This window comes from Barbus barbus, assembly GCF_936440315.1.
Source record: "Barbus barbus genome assembly, chromosome: 8".
In the NCBI taxonomy this organism is placed as follows: Eukaryota; Metazoa; Chordata; class Actinopteri; order Cypriniformes; family Cyprinidae; genus Barbus; species Barbus barbus.
The window spans coordinates 3,479,026-3,500,724 of record NC_136736.1 but is presented as its reverse complement, the minus strand read 5'-3'; the positions used below and the strand labels follow the sequence as shown (position 1 = coordinate 3,500,724).

The window sequence follows — 21,699 nt, the reverse complement described above, 5'->3', positions numbered from 1 at the left end:
TCCACTCATCATCACATTAACTTCATAATTCTGTCATCTCAAACTTGCCTTAATTATTTACAATTCACTATATAGAAAACAAAATAAAGACAATAATCTGTAAGATATCCTAAAGACAGTTACTAGTCAAAAGCTTATACCATGAATTCTTTAACGCCGTGTTTTTCCTCAAGACCACAAGAGAGTTTCTGTTTACTTGGCCATGGGAAACTTTTCTACAAAAAAAAAATTGCCTATGTAACTATTGCGGCCAGTTCTTGCGTCTCGTCTGTGGAAACAAAAATAGGAGCCCAGCCTTCCTTCCTTCTCTCGCCTCCAGCGTTGTTTTCAATCTCAGCAGCGGTTCCCGGTAACGACGTCACCGCTCATCTGACAGCTCGAAGAGCGGAACGAACTCTCGTCCAATCAGCGGCCGCGCTTCTCCGAGCCACGCCTCCGGAAGGCTGAGTATAAAACCCTTCGAGGCGCACTTTCTCGTGAGATCGAGTGCGCACCGAGACTGAAGACTCCGCGTACGACTGTTTGTAAATAACTGTCCCGGAACGCAACTTTTTGGACATCAGCTGTCAAGGAAAACATCTGTCGACTTGGTACAGTAAAGTTGTTCAAACTATTTTGGAAGTTTCTTTTCTCTCTTTGACATCTTTTTTGACATCTTCATGTAATATTACGGAGAGAACAAGATTTGCGGACAGTAAAGTGTACAGTCAACTCAAAAGCCTCCAACCTAATTGCTATTCACATGTCAACAAAAATGGAGCAACCGTTTTATCATGACGACTCGTTTCTTTCTGCTTATGGTCATCCAGACGCTGCCCTGCACGACTACAAGCTCCTAAAGCAGAACATGAGCGTGGGCTTCGCCGAACCTTACCGGAACCTCAAGTCTCTGCGCTCCGAAAGCGACTTCTACACCGGAGACGTGGGCTCTCTGAAACTCGCCTCTCCGGAGCTCGAGAGACTCATCATCCAGAACGGTAACGGTGTCATCACATCACCCACTCCGGGGCAGTATCTGTACAGCCGGGGCATCACAGAAGAGCAGGAGGGCTTCGCGGACGGCTTCGTAAAAGCGCTGGACGAGCTCCACAAAATGAACCAGTTGCCCCCGCCGAATGTCTCCATCGGAGTCGGTGGCGTGTCATCCTGCTCGGCCGCGTCGTCGGTCTTCGGCGCTTCCCTGCCACCGGAGAGCCCCGTGTACACCACCCTGAACAGCTGCAATCCCAACACTAACCTCACACCTGCATCCAACTACCCGACAGCCACCATCAGCTACCTGCCTCACCATCATCACCACCACCAACAGTACCACCATCACCACCAAGCCACGACGCACCCTCATCACTTCCAGCACTCGCTCCATCCGCACCGGCTTGTCGCGCTCAAAGAGGAGCCACAGACCGTTCCCGATCTGCAGAGCAGCGACGGCTCTCCTCCCATGTCTCCCATCGACATGGAGGACCAGGAGCGCATCAAAACGGAGCGTAAGAGGCTCCGCAACCGGCTGGCGGCCACCAAGTGCCGGAAACGGAAGCTGGAGCGCATCTCCAGGCTGGAGGACAAAGTCAAGATTCTCAAGACGGATAACGCCGGACTGTCCAACACCGCGTCCCTACTGAGGGAACAAGTTGCCCAGCTCAAGCAGAAAGTCATGACCCATGTGAGCAGCGGGTGCCAGCTGATGCTGACGCCCAAGATCAAGTCGTTTTAGTGCGAACTGCACGGACACAGACACTGGCCAAATGGGAAACACTGGAAGCGCAGATAATGTTTGTGATGTTTTGATGCAAATGATCCTATTGCAGCACTGAGTACGAGCGTTGTATATTTCTTAAGTGTTTTCTTGTAGAAAACTAAACTTGTTTTCAAAAGCATCTTCAAGGTAGATGAATGGACAGTGAATGCACAGGGGAAACCTTTAAATTGGTTTTGTTTTTGAGTGCTGCCCAATGAAAACATTCCAGTAAGTTATTGATGTTGTGAGTCGGGTTGATCCAGACCTGTATCTCTGTTTGTTTATATATATTTTTTTTATATATATATTTAAGTAAAAGCGTTGAAAATTGTTCCACTGTTTGGGTTGTTCATTTCTGGCTCACTTTGTGCGGCTTTAAATTACGTTGAAGACGTGCCCACGTTGGCTTCTTTTTCCTGCTGACGCAAAGCCCATATATGGGCTGTTTTGGCGCACGTACGTCACTGAGGTAGACTTGCGGGAATCCCCGCCCACGCTACCGGTCAGGAAGTCCGCGAGCTTTCGGGTCTGACGTTCGAATGAATTAAGCGCGTGTGAATGAGAGAGAATTTAGCAACGCGGGGTTTTCCCCGCGCTCAGAAACCTTCCCAAAACAGTTTCAACGAAAATAAAACTAGAGATTAAAAATACGAACACGCACCGGCATTTTCCAGGTACTTTGCAAAATGTCGCAAACAGAAAAACAGATCGCAGTAAATAACATCTAGACTTTTAAACCAGAAGTGCCCGCAGTGACCTTTTTTCCCCAGTGATTCCCGGAAAATAAAGCGTAGTTTCGATTAACTGTCCAGTAGGCTACCAAAACCACACAGACCCATGCACTATAAGACCTGTATGACCTGTTTTTCTAACAGCTTTTTCTTTCACAAGTTGCCAGTTTTCTTAATTTTAGTCAGCCCCAAAAGTTCTTATATATTCGTCAAACTGAATATAAACACAGCTCATTCTACTTGGGCATAGATCGTCCAGATGGTGACTTTATTAGATATTAGGATTAAACCCATATAACTCAAGTCAGGACAAAATTCTACCCAAATAAGCACGTCTGATTCAAATACATTTACGCATTTAGCAGACGCTTTTATCCAAAGCGACTTACATTGCATTCATGTTACAGTTTTTACATTTTTATCAGCTCTAAATAGCCTAAATAAAATCAATACAATTTTACATTTTGTTTGATGTCAATTATATTTTTAACACATTAAATATATAATAAAATACGTTCAAAAGGACCTTTTCAGTAGCCTATATAAAAAGACACATATTATCAACAAAAATATGTTTTAAAAACATTTTTCCAACGTTCTCATTAGTATGAAAACGTATTTCTCTGAACAGTTATAATAATTCTTGCTTATACAGTACACACACCAGAACATTCTATTTTATCATTGTGCAAACATTGGAATGTTACTTTTGAATGTTCTCTGAACATTCTGAAACTATAACATTCGAAAAACGTTACACAAACGTTCAACTAAAACGTTCCGTGAATAAAGTATAAATAATGTTTTGAGAACGTTATTAAAGAACTATGAATGACGTTATGGAAGAACGTTTGTTCAGATGTTTTAGAGAACCTTGCCAAAACGTTCTCTTGTTACCCGGTTGATATCAATCATTTGATGTAGAAAATATAACACCATGATAACAGTTCAGCAACAAAATTCACTAGCTACTTGTTATTGAACTAGTTCCAGATTATCAAATATCATCGAGTGCTTAACGTTCAGTGTCAAATGCCTTGGTTTTTTGAGTGTTTTATCACCAGATTGCCACTAACCCTGACAGCAGCAGCACATACATTTGGGAGAGTACGTTATTTAGATCTCTGCTGTGAATACAAGCTCTGCTTAATTAACATTAAAACTTCCCTTGAAATCACTTATATAGGCCTACCTCTGAACAAGTTCCTCCTGAGCTATTTTTTCTCAAATGTAATGAAATACTGCCATCTGCCGGTCTGATTTGTCCAAATTTAAGACATGTAACGGGTGTCATTTTATTACTGCGCATGCGCACATCAATCAATTGCATCCTTTTTCTCATACTGAACATCATTTAATGTATTTGCATTACTGCAAGGGGTAGGTTTAGGGTTGAGGTAGGTGTAGACGTTAATAAAACAAATCTAATAGGTAGAAAAATAATTTATTGTTGGTTTCCAGCCGTAGCTGTATCCCTTCTAGCCACAACCGCGAATAACACGTAATTACTGTATTTGCATTACTGAAAGAGTAAGTTCAGGGTTGTGGTAGGTGTAGACGTTAATAAACCATAATTTGACAGGTAGCATTTTTCGTTGTCGAATTGAACTACCTACTGTTTTCATGGGAGGTAGCAAAATCTATTCGAGCTCTACCAAAAGCATAATGACCATAACGGAGTTATATTTATTTGAAACTGAACTAAATTAAAACCCTAAAAATACTTAATTCACTTTTCGTTTAGTTTAACTATAATACTAACTGAATATTCTAAATAAAAAAGGCATATTTAAATAAACAGATAACAAAAATGCTAAAATAAAATGACTAAAACTGTAAAATTAAATGTTCTAAAAAATATCTAATTTAAATATGAATATATTATTGATACACTTTTATAACGCAGGTCCACTATCAAAGGCTTGCCTGTTCAATAAAACTGGTTTACATACAGTTGCAAAACGCTGGATTTACAAGCAGAGATGTATTATCGCAAAATTATTTTTAGTAAAATTATTTTTACAAATAATATTTAGTAAAAACCTATGTAATATATGAGCAAGTTGTTTGCATGCGCCTTATTGAGTTGTTAAAACTTTTCTGGATGGATGAACCTATTGTCAGAGTCAAAACTACATGTTGGTAAAAATAAGAGAACTGCACCATCACACAATAACAGCCCGTTTATTTCACAGATATTGATGATCACCAGATTGTTAAACAACTTGAGACAATTCAAAATGAATCAAATGTTCACTGAGTACTAAATATGTAATACCGATTAATTAGAGCTTAAAACAAACTACAGACATTTCAGTGCATGGGAGATGCTGACTGCAACAGCTTCTTCAGACAATGAAAAGGAAAAGAAATCTGTCTAACAAGTGTATTTAAACTGCAAAGAGTTTGTTACGTTGGCTTAGACAACTTTTCAAGAACTCTCAGGCTAAGGTTAAGTGCGTCCCACTGAACGGGAGCACGATCCGGGAAATACAGCAGGACTGTTACTGCTTGGAGAAGAACTCCTTGCTCTTCTGCACATCTGGAACAATAGTGTCACTTCCAGGTTTCCATCCAGCAGGACAAACTACGGAGAACAGACAGACACCTTATTATAAACCTCTGTGGAGACTGACACTGAATAGTTTGGCATCACCCTCAGTGAACTTTTCTTGGTCATACATACGCTAACAGCAAAGGTCTGGGGTGGGTACAGTTGTTAATGTTTTTAAAAGAAGTCTCTTCTGCTCGCCAAGGCTGCATTTATTTGATAAAAAAAGTGCAATAATATTGTGAAATATTACTATTTAAAATGACAATTTTCTATTTAAATATTCTAAAATGTAATTTATTCCTGTGATCAAAGCTGAATTTTCAGCATCATTACTCCAGTCTTCAGTATCACATGATCCTTCAGAAATCATTCTATTATGCTGATTTGCTGCTCAAGAAACATTTTTGTGGAAATACATGATACATATTTTAGGATTCTATAATAAAAAGTAAAAAAAAAAAAAAAAAAAAAAGAATAATAAAAAGAAATAGAAGCAGTGACAATTATACATTATATATAATTGGAAATTACTTTACAGTCATTTGAAATTTCATGCATCCTTGCTGAATGGAAATAACAAAAAAAAAACACAAATCTTGATGACCCTAAACTGAAGGATGAGTCGATTGTTTTCTGTGGTAAATCAAACAAGATGTCACATGGAACAGCTCTGCCGTGCAAAGGCAAAAGACCGTAACTTCGATTTTTGTCGAAAATGAGTTATTGATATTTTTGGGACATTCAAGACATCCTTTATCGTGTACATAAGTATCTTGAGTCAATTTCGTTGTTTTTCCGAGAAAATAATGGGTGGTCTCAAACGTAACTTCAAGAAGCCACGGAGAAACCAAGGCAGAACACCGTATAACACCAGTAACGGCTCTTTCGCTTTGTTTGGAACGCTCAAATTGAGTTACGGCGTTCTGACTGTTTAACTGCGCATCAAAATGAAGTTACGGTGCCAACTTGGGAGTTATACGGTGTTCTGCCTTTTTTACGATTCATTAAAGTCTGCCGCATTTTAATTACAGTGTAGACAAACGAATTAGATCGCGATCTACCAAACCCTCCATATAACAAAGCACTGTAAAGACTAGACACCTTGGCAGCAATACATAATCGTAAATAACCATGCTTTAAAGATTTTTTTTTTCCTTTTTGTATGCAGATCATTCACCAGGCTGTCACTTCTAGTTGGATGCGTGTGTACTTGAATGCCGTAGCATGTAGAATGATCAATCATAAAAACAATAGCCTAACAGTTCGCAATTAAATCCATATCCTACCTTTTCTTGTAACCTGATAAAATCAATCCATAGCGCTGAACGTCATCAGAGATGTTGACTGAGCATGCACAGTCATTCTTTTAGGTTAGGCCATTTCATTCAAGTCAATATAAGCAATTATGCTATGTCTAGCATTCTTTTACGTTACTGAGCATAGCAAATAAATTGGTTGCAAAACGGTATCCACTCACGTTTAACTTTTAGTCTGCTTGTTACGGTCCAAAAAAATAAATTAATTAATAGTCACATTACTATATGCAATAGCCTATATGAGATCATGATCACTAGATTTTATACAGGTGTTACTATAAAGATTTTGTAAATGTGATCTGCTACAAAATATTGATAATGTGGAAGTTACTGTCTTTTGCCTTGGCGTGACTTCTCACTTTTTGCAGACAATGCAAGGGCAGAGTACATTAACTTCAAAATAGGGGTAAAAATAAAGTTTAAGCTCACAATTTTTCAATGTAGATAATTTTCATTACTAAAACATCTAATTGCCAAATTTCCAGTGTCCTACTTATAATTAATTTGGCTGGACAAGTAAAGCATTTTAAGTCATTTTTCTCAGTTTCACACTCTAGCGAGTTAAGGTCTTTTGCCTTTGTAGGGCAGAGCTGTTATGCGAGTATTGAGTAATTACTCCACACCTCTGCATATAGACAGTCCCTCTCGCATTACATATCCTGTGATCACTTGTGATCAGATTTCACATTTACGCACATTACTACATGATAAAGCGCAAAAAGTCACCATCTCAAATACACATGAATTTAATCGCGCTTCAAACATGATGTTTCTATATAAAAGATAGTACAAGTATGGGCTTAAAACCCTCATTTTGGAGGTACAGTATAACATTGTGTTCTGCAAGTAAACTGCTCTTCATTGGCATCAGGACACATGGGTGTTTACACTACAAATACAATGTGGTCACATGTTTTTGACTTCCTCCAAATGTGGTTTGAGTGATCGGATCACAAAACATTTTAGAGCATGTTTACACATGCTGCCCACTTAAGATAAACAGGACATTCAGAAAGAGCCCAGTCTCACTCACCTTCTCCATATTTGTCGGTGTGCTGGAAGGCCTGCACCAGTCTCAGCGTCTCATCCACTGAGCGGCCCACCGGCAGGTCATTGATGGTGATCTGCCTCAAGATGCCTTTATCGTCAATCACAAACAGACCTCTGTGGGAGCAGGACAAGAGACAGAAAAGGCAACGTTTGTAAGGCAACTTGCTCAGTGTACAATAAAATCCGTATGACTGCTCTTAAATTTGTTTTCAACATTAAATGAATGTTTTATCTGCAAATCAAGTTCAGTGAATTCATTGAATACTGTTGATTACTACTAAAAAGTCAACAAGTCCTTTAAAGTAAATAAATAATTAAAATCCCCACTTTACTTAAAAGATGAGTTTTATTTAGACAAATTTGCAACTCATATACACACTGTATATATTATTTATATTTTTTTTATTTTGCAAAAACCTATGGGGCTTGTGTCAATAAGAATTTTTAAAAGAAATTAACATTTTAATCAACGAGGATGTATTAAATTGATTAAAAGTGGCAGTGAAGACATTTATAAGGTTAAGAGTTTTGACATTATCAAAAAAAAAAAACTTTATATAATATAGCACTGTGTCAAATGCTGAAGTTTGAACCTAGAACATTAATTCAAAATCAATGACTGAACATTTGATATAGAATCCAAGGTGCAATAAAATCTGCTTAAAGTTCATTTCTTCTCATAGTTCCTGTACCCTGCCCATGCTGCAGTACACGTGGATGTTATCGAGCACCCTTGATCATTATCTCCTGCTGCAATCGTGCGCTGCCTGCAAGAGGGGGTAAGTAGTTGTAGTTTAACTGAACCAGTGCAAACACGATCACATCATCACAGACCTGTAGGCAATGCCATCATCCTCTTTCAGGACGCCGTAATCACGGCAGATGGACTTAGTCAGGTCAGCCATCAGCGGGATGTTCATGGAGCCGAGGCCACCCTGCTTCCTGGGTGTGTTGATCCTATCGGGAACAAGCCAACAGTCATATCACAACAGGAATTTAACTTATAAAGTGTATAGTCTAATAGACATGGTTATCCCTCATGGCTATTTCATATTTAATTATTTTCATTATTTTCCAGCAAGATGCTGAACAGAGATATAGACTGTTAATGTGATAAAAATTATTATTTTTTTTAATTATGGTAAATTTTATATACACATACATTACATACACTTATTTAGAAAAAACTTAACTAAATTTAAATTACTTTTTTTTCTTAAATAAATCTGGGTTTTTAAAACATAGAAAGCATTTCTTTACTTATTTTTCATCCCTCTTAGAAAGTTCTGGATTTTTAAAACCTAAAAAGTGTTCTTTTTACTTTATTATTTCTATTCTTAGAAACATCTGGGTTTTCAAAAAAAATTTAAAAATAATTATTATACTATTTTTGTTTTTGTAGAAACTATTAACCTTAAACATTTATTAATAGTAGTATTAAGTGTAAATAATAATGATCTCTAAATAAAAGGTCACTGTTACTTCAAGTGGCAGTTTCTAGAACTAACAAAGCGCTACACCCTTCCTTTATCTGTGTCCCTCTAACACACTATAGTGGTTCTTATCAAAGCCAGGCTGGTTAGGAGAACACAGAACATAACCACTAACTGGGTGAAGCCATAGAGAGCCTGCTAAGAATCACGTTCACAAGCGAGAGAAAACCAACATTGACATCTAACGTAGAGTGTCAATGACAACTGGCACTACTGCTCTATAATAAATTACTTTTGATAATGAAGGCACAAGATAATTTACAGTAAAGTAGCCAGTTTAGCCCTTTAGATGTGGAATATGTAGGAATAAAAGCAGGATCCTCACCTTAGGGTTGGGTACCAAACTCTGAACTTTTAAGGATATGGACCGAATTGCGTCGGTACTACAGAGTACCGATTCACATTAAATCATTCAGTAGCAAATTTCGGTACTTGAGAACGCATCTGGGCGCATATGAGAGAGAGAGAGAGAGAGAGAGAGAGAGAGAGAGAGAGAGGGAGAGAGGGAGACAGAGAGAGAGACAGAGAGAGAGACAGAGAGAGAGACAGAGAGAGAGACAGAGAGAGAGACAGAGAGAGAGACAGAGAGAGAGACAGAGAGAGAGACAGAGAGAGAGACAGAGACAGAGAGAGAGAGACCCTGTGACATGATGTCACCCCTGCAACTCTTTAAAACGCAACACACAGGGCAAACCGAAATGTTCTGAAGTGTGCTTACATTTCTAGGGTCATATGGTTTCCACGAAAACGAGGACAGGATGGAGGAGTCCATTCATAAAAACGGAATTTACTCTATAGCGCGGAATGCAACTGAATTCATCAATTTTTGGATGAATAAAAGACGGTCTGTCACTTAATTCGAATCGCGATATGAACTAGTGTATGTGAATATTAAAACGCAAAAAGACGGTTTAAATATGAATTCTTCATGTTCCGCTAGCCTTGGTATGTATTAGGGATGTAACGATTACCGGTTTGACGATAAATCATGATAAAAATTCCCCACGGTTAGTATTACCGTTTCATATTTTAATTATCATTAAAACCGTATTCGATTACCGCGATCTGAACAACTCACGATAAATAAATACTGTCCAGCATACAGCAGAGTGTTAAGTAACAGTCTCACGTGCGCACGGCAGCAAAGTAGTATAAAAGGAATATTCACACAATTTTTCTACCATATTTTAATTTTAACAGTAAACCAAAAAATAAAAGGGTTTCATTTTCATTTGATTAAAAATAAATAAATGTTTCATGCCTTCATTTGATTATCAGAAAAAAAATAAAACAAGTAGGGCCCTATTGTTCAAAATGTTGAAATTGAGAGTTTTGGACTTATTTTTTTCACTGAAATAAATGTTTTTGTTGTTACACGGAGAGTAAAGTACCGAAAAAAGGCACGATACCGGTTCAAATGTGAACGGTACACAACCCTACTCACCATGCCAGATGGCTGAAATGAGAGTCGGTGGAGCCAGCGATGACCTCGCAGCCGATTTTACGAAACTCAGCAGCCCGTTCGCTGAACGCGATGATCTCGGTAGGACACACGAAGGTGAAATCAAGTGGATAGAAGAACAACACGACATACTTCCCTAAAGGAGAAATGGAGGGGAAATAAAGATGAAGTGAAAACAGGTTACACCTGTAACCCAGTTTAGTGGGTTTGATGGCTAGTATCATGATGCAATGGAAAGCAAAAGTAGGTTAGAATGACATTTAAAATACTCTCGCCCTAATCTACAAAACAGTGTGTGGAGCGTCTGATGCTCACCTCTGTAGTCAGAGAGCTGAACGTCTTTAAACTGTCCGTCTACCACAGCTGTGGCCTTGAACTGAGGAGCAGGCTGACCGATCTTAGCGTTTCCAGAAGACATCTTGAAGATTGCTCGTCACTGCTGCCCAAACAAAAATCCAAGAACATCAAGAATATTATTACTGCTACTTACACCACACATTTAATTACAAATTAAAGACTTTTTTTAATTGCAGTAAATGTTTTTTGACCAAAAAAAAGCTTTTTTTGGTACCAGGACAGCAAAAAAAAAAAAAAAAAAAAAAAGGAAAAAACAGGCATGTGTAAAGCTGTTAGAATTGACTTTCGTTATTCCAAACCTGTGTGAATTTCTTCCTTCTGATGAGCATAAAATGATATTTTGAAGGTCGGTAACCAAACAGTTGCCGGACTCAATTGCAAAGTCATTGGGAACCAGAAATTGCTTGGTTATCAACATTCTTCAAAATAATTTCAGCAGATGAAAGAAATTCACATGTTAAGCACGAGTAAATGATGACAGAAGTTTCATTTTTGGCTGATGTAAAAACTCAAGTCATTTACCAAATTATATTTGCCTCAAAATATTAGTTCTGAAATGTGAACAGGAAGCTGAACTTCTAATCTAACAAAAAAATGAGCAACACAAGTAACTTTTCGTGTTTGAACCAGAGTATCAGTCAATAATAAATGCAAAAGCTTTGCTGTGGATCACACACTGCAGGTCACATGATAGGCTTCTGATTCAAGAAGTGGTTCAGTCTAAATACAGCCTTTTACCCAAGTCTTTATCTCAGTTCAAGTACAGACCAAATACAAGAGCATTGTATTTTGTACAAGAGCACTGCAAACTTACATTTCACTGCTGGTTATACTCTGTATAACTGTGTATGTGAGGAATAAAAACCTTGAATCTTGTAGTCATTTGTGCCCTTAAAAGAGTGACTTATATAAGTGCACTTGGCTCAGAAGTCGACTTATATGGCCCTGATAGCGCCTGTCAGCTCAGTATCTCTGCTAAAAGCTGATAGTATCCACCCCTAGAAAATACAACAATGGTCAACGACCCTCCGAGACTTTGCACCTGAAAACTGCAGGAAAAAGTTGAAAATGGGCTGGAGAAGGCCGAGACAAGTGCGCTAACTTAATTATCTCCCTAATTGGTAAGACGCAGGTTGACTTGTAATATACAGTGTCTGGAAACATGCAAAAGACGAAATGCTTATTAATGCATATTAAAAAGACTTCAAAACGTCTAATATAGTCAGAAAGTCATTTAGCTGCTTAGCCACGAGAGCTAAGCCTGACCAGTCGAGAGATAACTTACTGCATAAAAGCAGCACTGCGTGAATCATAACATTTGAAATAACTAATACTCACAGTCTGACACAATAAATACATTTTAATGCGTTAAGATATGTCAAACAGATGCTAAAATATGATGCAATCTGCAGGAGAACTGCGCCGGCGTTTTCCACGCGCTCTTTTGTTCAGTAATAATCGGCAAAAATATGCAAGCATTTGTGCATGTAAAGACTTTACGCAAAAACAGAAATATAAACGCATGAAAAAAATACCTGTTCTGTATGTTGAAGCAAAACTTGACTCTCTCTTGATGCACGAGCACAGGAAACCCCAGTCGCGCGACCTGCTGCACCGTAAAGAGGGAGGATCCACGCGCACCGCCTCACTTTATGCATTTGGTTTACAATTTCAAGCCATATATTTTGCATCTTATAACAGATTCCAGTTTGGATAAGACAGAGCAACAATTCAGAAAACAGTGTATTTAGATGCACATTATGTCTAGTATTTTTGGTTTTGGCCTATTAACATACGTGTCAGAAAATTAAGAATACATTTAAAAAATTATTCATTATTTTTAGCCAGATTTTACATGCACAAAAACCATATGCATAGTGTTTTGCAATACTAACCTCGCGTTATACTTAATCACAATTCACCACTCTTAACCTCTATTTATAATTTATTGCTCACCTCCATTTTTGTCTTTTACATTTCTGCACTCGCGTGAATGCAAATAAACACTGAATTAGAAGATAAAATCGGGAAAATAACCAAACGTCCCCTGAACTCCATTTCCCAGAAACCCCTGCGACAGAGACTTGTGGAGGCACATATTTAAACGCGTTCGCTGCATGGTTTTAGACATTAGCTGTGTTTTTAAATATGTTTCAGTATGTGTCGTTTCTATCCAGTAATAAATACTTGTTGTCCTTCCAGTATTGTCGGTCAAAGGTCACGCTGTCCTGTCACACTCGCGCCAATTCTGTATTTCCGGTTGAGGTGCGCTGCAAACACACAGGCTCGTGCAAGTTTGTTTACGCAGCAACATTTACACACTTTATTAGTTAAGCACATCGTTCTATGATGCTTTTGAATACCCTGTCAGTTAGTTAGTTAGTTAAGCCTCATGTTTACTCCATTCATTGTTCGTACTATTTTGACTGTAAATTATTTGTATGATCTCGTATTATTGATTGATTTCAGTATCAGATGCGGGAGGAAATGCGTTGTGGGTCATTTCTGTTAAAAGACGTTGTTCTGACGGAACACCATACCCATCAGAATGGCATACCTTCGGTTAATGTTAAATTTAAGCATACTAAGATTACAAGCGGTAAGTGTTGGTGTAATATATTGCATATTATATACACATTACCTAATTGCATGCCTTGTACAATCACAAGAGATGTTGACAGACGTTTTCAATATATTATTTTTAGCAAGTGGGGTCGTAAAGTCGTGTTAAAACGTTAAATCTGGTGTTAACTCGAGGTTCTAGCGTTTGGCGCCATCTGACCGAGATTAAACACATCGACTAATGTGTTGCTTTTAAATGATTAATGCTTATTTTTCTGCTAACTGTAGTTTAACCATGGAAAATAAGTGGGAGGAAATTTTCAATTACCTTTTAAAGGGTTCATACCCTGCAGAACTAAATAAAGGGCAGAAGCAAAGCCATAAGGAAATACTCCTCTTAATTCAGGATTCACGGTCAGTATTTACATCAAAATACATCTTACTGACAGGAATATGCACGTGTTCATATTTTGTATTATTTATTATTGGTAATGTCAATATTCCTTAAAGATGGAGAACTACTCTTTGGCAGTGACAGAAGAGTCATAAAGACAAAGGAGGAGGCTATGAATTTATTTAAAGAATTTCATGCCTCACCTATTGGAGGACATACAGGAACCTTAAAGGTGCCATAGAATGCATTGATACAGTATTTTAAATTGTTCTCTGATATCTACACAGAAGGTATGTGGCTTAGGTAAGGGCAAAAATTTTTTGTTTTAGATCAACAGCACACTTTGTCAGCTGCTCTCTATTGAGAGGAGTGTTACGGCTGCTTACCATCCCCAAACAAATGGGCTTGATGAGAAAACCAATGATAACATCAAACGGTAAGTATTCATTATTCTTGAATTTATTTTCAGGGTTTTGTTTATTTGGTAGCTCTTCTGATCATTATTACCAGAGTGTATTGAAAGTTGGTAGTTTCTGTCTTGAAAAACATCAATTTAGAAATAATTCTAAAAATTATTTTTCTAGGGCACTTAAAAAGCTTGTTAATGATCAGCAAGATGACTGGGACCGGTACCTAGATGCAAGTCTTTTTTCGCTGAGATCCAAAATACAAACCACAACAAAATTCTCACCATTTCTTTTAATGTATGGGAGAGAAGCTAGATTTCCATCACAAGTGCCTGTTGAACTGCCGGTAGGTTTTTTTCTGTCTTTTTCTTGAAAATGGCTTTCTGTTAGGGCCAAGCATCAAGTGACCAAACATTTTAAAAGATAGGCTTAGATAATATAGCTTAAACCAGTATGATTTGAGGTTGCATAGCATATTACCCCAAAAGGTGCCACTGCTCCTCTTTTACCTTGCTCAGGTTTTCTGAATACCCCAACCACAATATCTTTTCCTGTAACTCCCAGATCCCACATATATCCAATAGATGCAGTAGTAATAGATAAATGCAGATATATTGCCCATGAAGATCAGCTTTATTGGAAACATGTTTAATATTTTATTGTACATTAATTTTGTAAGTACCTCATTGTGAAAAACACAATCTTCAGCAGGACGGCTCTAGTTGTGGAGTCTTAATTTTGATGGTATGGATATTATTGATATATGTAATTGGGGTGAATGTGTGTTACTTTACACCTACACTGGCTCTTTGTAGTTTGCAGAGCTCAATCTCCAAGGTCGAAGTATCTGTGTTGCTCAAACAGATACAGAGGTCTCAGCCGCAAGAGTCAAAATTGCAGCAACTCTTCTGGAATACAAAGGTATCCATTAATTATCCTTATTACATGGCTTGGCTGAATTCCAATGTAGAATTTCTTAATAACAGACCGCTGCGAAGTATAACAGACCGTTGCCATGAAAAACAGCGCGTTGCTATGGACGCAGCAGGATTCTAACCGTAGAGACGGAACTGACTATTTTCTTTAGCGGAAGCAATACAATCGTTTTTAAAACAAACTCCTTTTTAAATCAATATTTTGTGTCAGATTATTGATTTATTTGGTAGGTAGCCATGTAATAAGCGGGATAATGTATAGCGAGGCGGTTGTTATAGCAAATACAACACCTTCAGGCTGATTCAAGATGTAGCAGTAAGAAGAAATGTATTTCTTATTGCTAGTACAGCTGAAAAAGTTTGTAACAATTCTTCAATGCTTCATTGATTATATATTGCACTTCTAAAGTGATTTTTTTTTTATTTTGTCTTTAAAGGTGCAGTGTGACATATGCTCAAGATGGACGCACAAGGAGTGTACCCCTGCAACCCTTGCCTCAGAGCATTTCAAGTGTAAAAAGTGTGTTAAATGCATAATGTTTGCTTCAAACTGTCAAAGTTCTATGTTGTACATATTGTACAATATGTACCCATTTGAAATTTGTATTAAAATATTTTTCAACCAGTCTATAAATAATGTTTTTATAATTTATTTTCTTTTAGTAAGATACACAGCAATAGGTTATGAAGGTATGCTGGTAAGTGTGAAAACTAACAAAAAAGGATACCCCAACACTTAATTTTCTATGAAGCAAGACCTATCGAAACAGGGGCTATCAAAACAGCATACCCCTTTATAAACTGTATTTTTATTAAACCAGGGGCTATCAAAACAGCAAACCCCTTTATAAACTGTATTTTTATTAAACCAGGGGCTATCAAAACAGCATACCCCTTTATAAACTGTATTTTTATTAAACCAGGGGCTATCAAAACAGCAAACCCCTTTATAAACTGTATTTCTATTAAACCAGGGGCTATCAAAACAGCAAACCCCTTTATAAACTGTATTTCTATTAAACCAGGGGCTATCAAAACAGCAAACCCCTTTATAAACTGTATTTCTATTAAACCAGGGGCTATCAAAACAGCATACCCCTTTATAAACTGTATTTCTATTAAACCAGGGGCTATCAAAACAGCATACCCCTTTATAAACTGTATTTCTATTAAACCAGGGGCTATCAAAACAGCAAACCCCTTTATAAACTGTATTTCTATTAAACCAGGGGCTATCAAAACAGCATACCCCTTTATAAACTGTATTTCTATTAAACCAGGGGCTATCAAAACAGCATACCCCTTTATAAACTGTATTTTTATTAAACCAGGGGCTATCAAAACAGCATACCCCTTTATAAACTGTATTTTTATTAAACCAGGGGCTATCAAAACAGCATACCCCTTTATAAACTGTATTTTTATTAAACCAGGGGCTATCAAAACAGCAAACCCCTTTATAAACTGTATTTCTATTAAACCAGGGGCTATCAAAACAGCATACCCCTTTATAAACTGTATTTCTATTAAACCAGGGGCTATCAAAACAGCATACCCCTTTATAAACTGTATTTCTATTAAACCAGGGGCTATCAAAACAGCATACCCCTTTATAAACTGTATTTTTATTAAACCAGGGGCTATCAAAACAGCAAACCCCTTTATAAACTGTATTTCTATTAAACCAGGGGCTATCAAAACAGCATACCCCTTTATAAACTGTATTTTTATTAAACCAGGGGCTATCAAAACAGCATACCCCTTTATAAACTGTATTTTTATTAAACCAGGGGCTATCAAAACAGCATACCCCTTTATAAACTGTATTTTTATTAAACCAGGGGCTATCAAAACAGCATACCCCTTTATAAACTGTATTTTTATTAAACCAGGGGCTATCAAAACAGCAAACCCCTTTATAAATTGTATTTTGATTAAATCGCACGTGCATGTTCTGTTCAAGAATCGCTCTTATGAGTCGGATCTTTTCAAAGAATCGGTTGGAGAGGTTCATAAAAGAGGACTAAATGAATCGTTTTCGAATCGGCCAGATAGTTTCTCGAATAATACAATTTTCAGACTCACTTCTTTCAAGCACGACCGATTTGTGTTTGTAAAAAACTAAAAGGCTAAGAGCGACATAATAGTGGGCGTCTGAAGTGAAAGTAAGCTTTTATGGGTCGAAATATAAATTAAATGAAACATGTAGGCCTAATTATAAAGTTTTATCAAAGCGTTGGTTTTAATAAACTGCATTTTAGTGCAAAGAGCAAAAACTTCTCATTCAAAAAATTTAAATTTGTTGTTGTTAAATTAGCTACATTTGATTCTGTTTTATATTATATTCAGGTAGGCACAAAAACATTATGTCATGATGAACAAGTGGTTTTTGTGTGCCTCTTTGAAACTGCGGATTATCCAGCAAAAACAGGACAAGTTGTTTAACAGAGTCACATTTAAAAAGTAAAAACGAGAGGACACGTTAGTTTGATCAGTGTTTATTATCCGCAATAAAAGATAATGTTTTATATTCAGAATGCAGTAGACCTACTGAACAATTCAAGAGAAGCCTGAAGAAAAGTGCCACTGTAGGCTATTCTTTGAAGAACCTTGCCATGGTCCAATATAATCATTCAGTATTATGGTAAAGTCACCATACAATCACTGCCCATAATACTGTCAAGAGATTTTGTAAGGATATAGGCCTAGGACTAGGAATAAGGCAATCATGTTTTTTGCAACAATTAAAATGATAATAGTGATGAAATAGAGACACACAATAATTATAGGATATGTGTAGCCACAAAGAAATCCACTGATGGCAAGGAACCAAATGCAGGGTCTTGTCCCTACCCCACTTCAGACAAATAACATAACCATTTCATATTTTCATTACTTTTGTGTAGACATTGTTGTCCAAACATATAGACACTAACTCATGATCTTTGGTTTATGTTTAATCGCCTCCTTTGTAACATCTGATATTCTGACACTAAAGACCAATTACATCAAATTTTGAGGAATTTAAAGACAAAGGTTAATATATAAGGCAGACTAGTCTATGACTGACCCATAATGAAGCACCTAAACCAGTCGATTTGGAGTTGTTGTGTGGTAGATGATCCCCTTTAAACTAACCAGAGAGCAGCTTAATTGATTCTCTAATTAAGCACTGCATGCCCAATACATTGTCCACATAAAGATGATTATTTGTTTTAGTTAAGTTGGTCTGGGATCAGGAAAAAGGGACATCGTCTACCAATGCTGAATACCAGAGTGTAAGTGAATTAATTAACAAATTCAACGCCGTCTTGTTCATCAGGCTTGATGCAGTATTTGCGGTCGTATACTAGACGTGAGCCTCCCATTGGGGTGAAGCCGCTCTGAGACGGCACCTTGTTGGTTCCCATCTGCAGAGACACGGTTGTAGTGTCCACCGGGTCTAGATTCACGTTCTTTTCTGTCACCTGTCTCGCCGTGCCAAGAGCAAACATTCCAGCCTAGAGCAAGACAAAGTTAATATATTAAACGTATTAAAATTGCAACAGTTTTGGCATTTTTAGGGCATTCTTCAACTTTCTAGAACTGCCCAGCGTTCTTCAGTATTTTTCAATAGCACGGAGGTGAATTAATGGTCTAAGTGTTCTACTGTCATCAGTAATCAAGCCACACATGCATCCATTTTGCTATTATGAGTGTTGACATATAAATAATAATCAGAGGAGGACATGAACAGAGTGCTCATCTCATAATTACGGTGATTTTGGCATTAATGCAGCATGTGGCCTCACCATGCTGGCACATTTATTGGTGCCCATTTGGAGGTTTATAGTGGATCGATCAGCTGGTTTCTCCATGCGTATATTGGGATCATAGAGATGGCGCCTGGTTCCATAGGAGGTCATGCCCTTTTGGCTTGCAAATTTGTTGGAGCCCATCTGTGAATTCACATGAAATGTATTATAAATACTACTGTTCAAATGTTTAGGGTCAGATTTTTTTTCTTTTGAAATAAAATCATATTTTTATTCAGCAAGGACACATTAAATTGATCAAAAGTAACAGTAAACATGTTTGTAATGTTACAAAAATGTTCTGTTTCCAATAAATGTATCAGTTTTCACAAAAAAATACATAAAAATAAAAAATGAAGCACCACAACTTTTCAACATAATAATATTAAGTGTTTCTTGAACAGCAAATCAGCATTTTAGAAAGATTTCTAAAGGATCATGTGACACTGAAGACTGATGCTGAAAATTAAGCTTTGCATGACAGGAATAAATTATATTTTAAAATATATTTAGATAGAAAACAGTTATTTTTTAATATTACTGCATTTACTTCTTTCAAAACACTAAACTAATTCTAATCTCACACTTTTAAACAGCAGTATTGTTTTTTTTTAAATTGTCAAAGTGTGGCTAGAAACAGAGATTGTGTTTTACATTCAAATCAAATGCAAGTGTAATTCAAAGTAGTTCATTTACATACTCTCGATCTTTGTTTAGACTCATTTCCATATCTGTATAAATGCATGTCATGTTTTTCTGTTTTCGTGTTGCATTGACATTTCTCATTGATGTATCTTATGTCAAGTGTTTGGCATGTGACCTGCTGGCTGATAATGCTATCCCCTGCTTTCATCTTGTCAGAATTGAATTTCCTTTGTTTTTTTGCTGCATACTTCACACCGATGTCACTTTTTGTGCAGAAGCCTTTAGTCTTGGCCTGGTTGGAGAGAGAACACAGAAAAAGGACATAACAGAAAATACATATCTTTGGTTGTATTCACAGGTTGTTCAAGCTGCATATTAAAGAGTTTTATCAGCTTTTCTCACCACTCCAGCCAATGTGATGAGGGTACACTGGACCTGGGTGTGGTTCATTTCCTCAAAAAGGTCATTGGCCTCAAAGATGTCATGTGGTTTCAGGCCGTATTCACCGATGCTTCGAATAAAGTGAGTGATGTTCTCTAACTAAAAGTTTGAAGGAATAGGAATGAAGTTAGGAAAGGATACATCCCTATATTTCTCCAAAATGTGTTTTGTGTCTTAGATACCACCATGCCATGTTCAGAAATACAGTATTTGTAGGTCAAGGCCACGGTTGAGGTACTTTAAACAGACTGGAGTTAATGAAGTAAAATAGTCCATTCATTAGAAGAGTTTGACTCTTGTGCTGCATTCCTTGTTCATGTAAACCATTTTTAATTGCATGTTTGTTTTATCTTCTGTAACTATTTACACTTTAAATCAATAACCACTTTGACAGTGCCAAAAAAAAGCCAGTCTGCATCAGTCTTTTAATCAAGTGGTTAAATCCTAACAGCGTTTAGAGCTAAATTTTGTAGACATCTACATTCTCTGCATTTCTCAGCACATACCATTGCATCCAGTACATGCACTAATGCCATTTTGTGTATAACAAACATATGGCATTCTTAAAATGGCAAAAATGTGGCTGATAGTTTCCATTTCAAAACATTACAGTGACGTCCAAGTCGTAACATTTACGCATTTAGCAGACGCTTTTATGCAAAGCGACTTACATTGCATTCAAGTTACAGTTTTTACATTTTATCAGCTCTTGCTTTCCCTGGGAATCAAACCCATGACCTTGGCGTTGCTAGCGCCATGCTCTACTATTTGAGCTACAGGAAGGCTACTATGCTACTACGGAAGGTAACCACTATGCACACTTGGAATGGCATGAGTGATGCCTCAAAATTCAAACATTGCTGATAGCCTACTACCTTGTGCCAGTTCAGGGTTGAATGATTGACCTTTGGAACGGATCCAGGTTGCAGTTTGTTGATCAGCCTAGTGAACAAAAACACAGTATAAGAACAATTGCACCGAACTCAAAAATATGGTGATAATTGTCCCTTAATAAACTTTAACTGGTTGTTCGGTAAAATACCAAGTTCCTTGTGTAAAGGGAAGTGGTGTGTGGCCAAGTATGGTGACCCATTGTGCTCTGCATTTAACCCATCCAAGTGTACACAGAGTAATAAACATACACCCGGATGTTGCTGGGGGTTCAGTGCCTTGCGGTCTCACCTCAGTCGTGGTATTGAGGGTGGAGAGACTGTTTGGTTATTTACTCCCCCACCTACAATCCCTGCCGGACCTGAGACTCAAACCCACGATCTTCAGGTTACAAGTCCAACTCTCTATCCATTAGACCACGACTGCCCCTAAAGTAATGTTTTTATTTCTGAATGAACCTTTGCTGGTTAAATGGTTATAAACTGTCTTTCATTGGTGAAACTCACTCGCACAGGATCACTCCATCCTTCAGTCCCTCCATGAAGTTGTCAGGGACTGTTCGACCTGTGACCTCATGGATCCACATCCTCAGGGCCTCCTCTGTCTGAGGGTCATACTTCTGTGCCAGCTGTGATGCAAAAAGTTTTTTCACATAATTTACTTTGTTGTATACTAACATAAAATTTTTCTAACATTATGCATGCAAGGTGTTTGCTGTTTTCTAATGAGGAATGCATTGTTGGAATTCCATTGGGACGCAGAATTGCCATAGGGCAAAACTGTTAGGTAAAGTTTCTAAACAACAACATCTATTTTACTTTCATATGCAGTCAGGGCTTTATTGCATTTGTATTATAAAGTGCACGTACCTTGTTCCTGACATCAGCGGAGAGTCCAAATGTGGGTCCTTTGCTGAACTGGGTGCTCAT

General features: G+C 37.5%; 3 protein-coding genes across 6 annotated transcripts; 1 reads left to right on the top strand and 2 right to left on the bottom strand.

The window, feature by feature from the left end:
• Positions 1-478: 478 nt before the first annotated feature.
• On the top strand, positions 479-2,071 carry LOC306873406 (transcription factor JunB-like). Of its 2 annotated transcripts, XM_079422673.1 has the most exons (2): positions 479-590; positions 810-2,071. In XM_079422673.1, exon 2 carries the CDS (start codon positions 848-850, stop codon positions 1,712-1,714), a length of 867 nt encoding a protein of 288 aa, XP_079278799.1. In that variant the 5' UTR covers positions 479-590; positions 810-847; the 3' UTR covers positions 1,715-2,071. The 2 variants fall into 2 exon arrangements, with proteins under 2 accessions (XP_079278799.1, XP_079278798.1); XM_079422672.1 differs by having other exon boundaries at positions 485-2,071.
• Positions 2,072-4,634: 2,563 nt separating this feature from the next.
• Positions 4,635-12,907, bottom strand: LOC306873823 (peroxiredoxin-1-like). 3 transcript variants are annotated; one of them, XM_079423315.1, is made up of 7 exons: positions 12,658-12,907; positions 12,237-12,392; positions 10,660-10,783; positions 10,327-10,480; positions 8,224-8,346; positions 7,373-7,503; positions 4,635-5,056 (listed from the first exon to the last, which is right to left on the bottom strand). In XM_079423315.1, exons 3-7 carry the CDS (start codon positions 10,760-10,762, stop codon positions 4,974-4,976), a joined length of 594 nt encoding a protein of 197 aa, XP_079279441.1. In that variant the 5' UTR covers positions 10,763-10,783; positions 12,237-12,392; positions 12,658-12,907; the 3' UTR covers positions 4,635-4,973. The 3 variants fall into 3 exon arrangements, with proteins under 3 accessions (XP_079279441.1, XP_079279443.1, XP_079279442.1); XM_079423317.1 differs by having other exon boundaries at positions 10,660-10,780; positions 12,658-12,879; XM_079423316.1 differs by lacking the exons at positions 12,237-12,392; positions 12,658-12,907 and adding an exon at positions 11,567-11,750.
• Positions 12,908-18,286: 5,379 nt separating this feature from the next.
• Positions 18,287-21,699, bottom strand: LOC306873759 (calponin-1-like; the record flags this gene model as incomplete). The annotated part of the gene is made up of 7 exons (XM_079423241.1): positions 18,287-18,499; positions 18,791-18,937; positions 19,614-19,730; positions 19,841-19,978; positions 20,755-20,821; positions 21,277-21,398; positions 21,640-21,699. The coding sequence occupies 7 exons, from the start codon at positions 21,697-21,699 to the stop codon at positions 18,287-18,289; spliced, it is 864 nt and encodes a 287-aa protein (XP_079279367.1).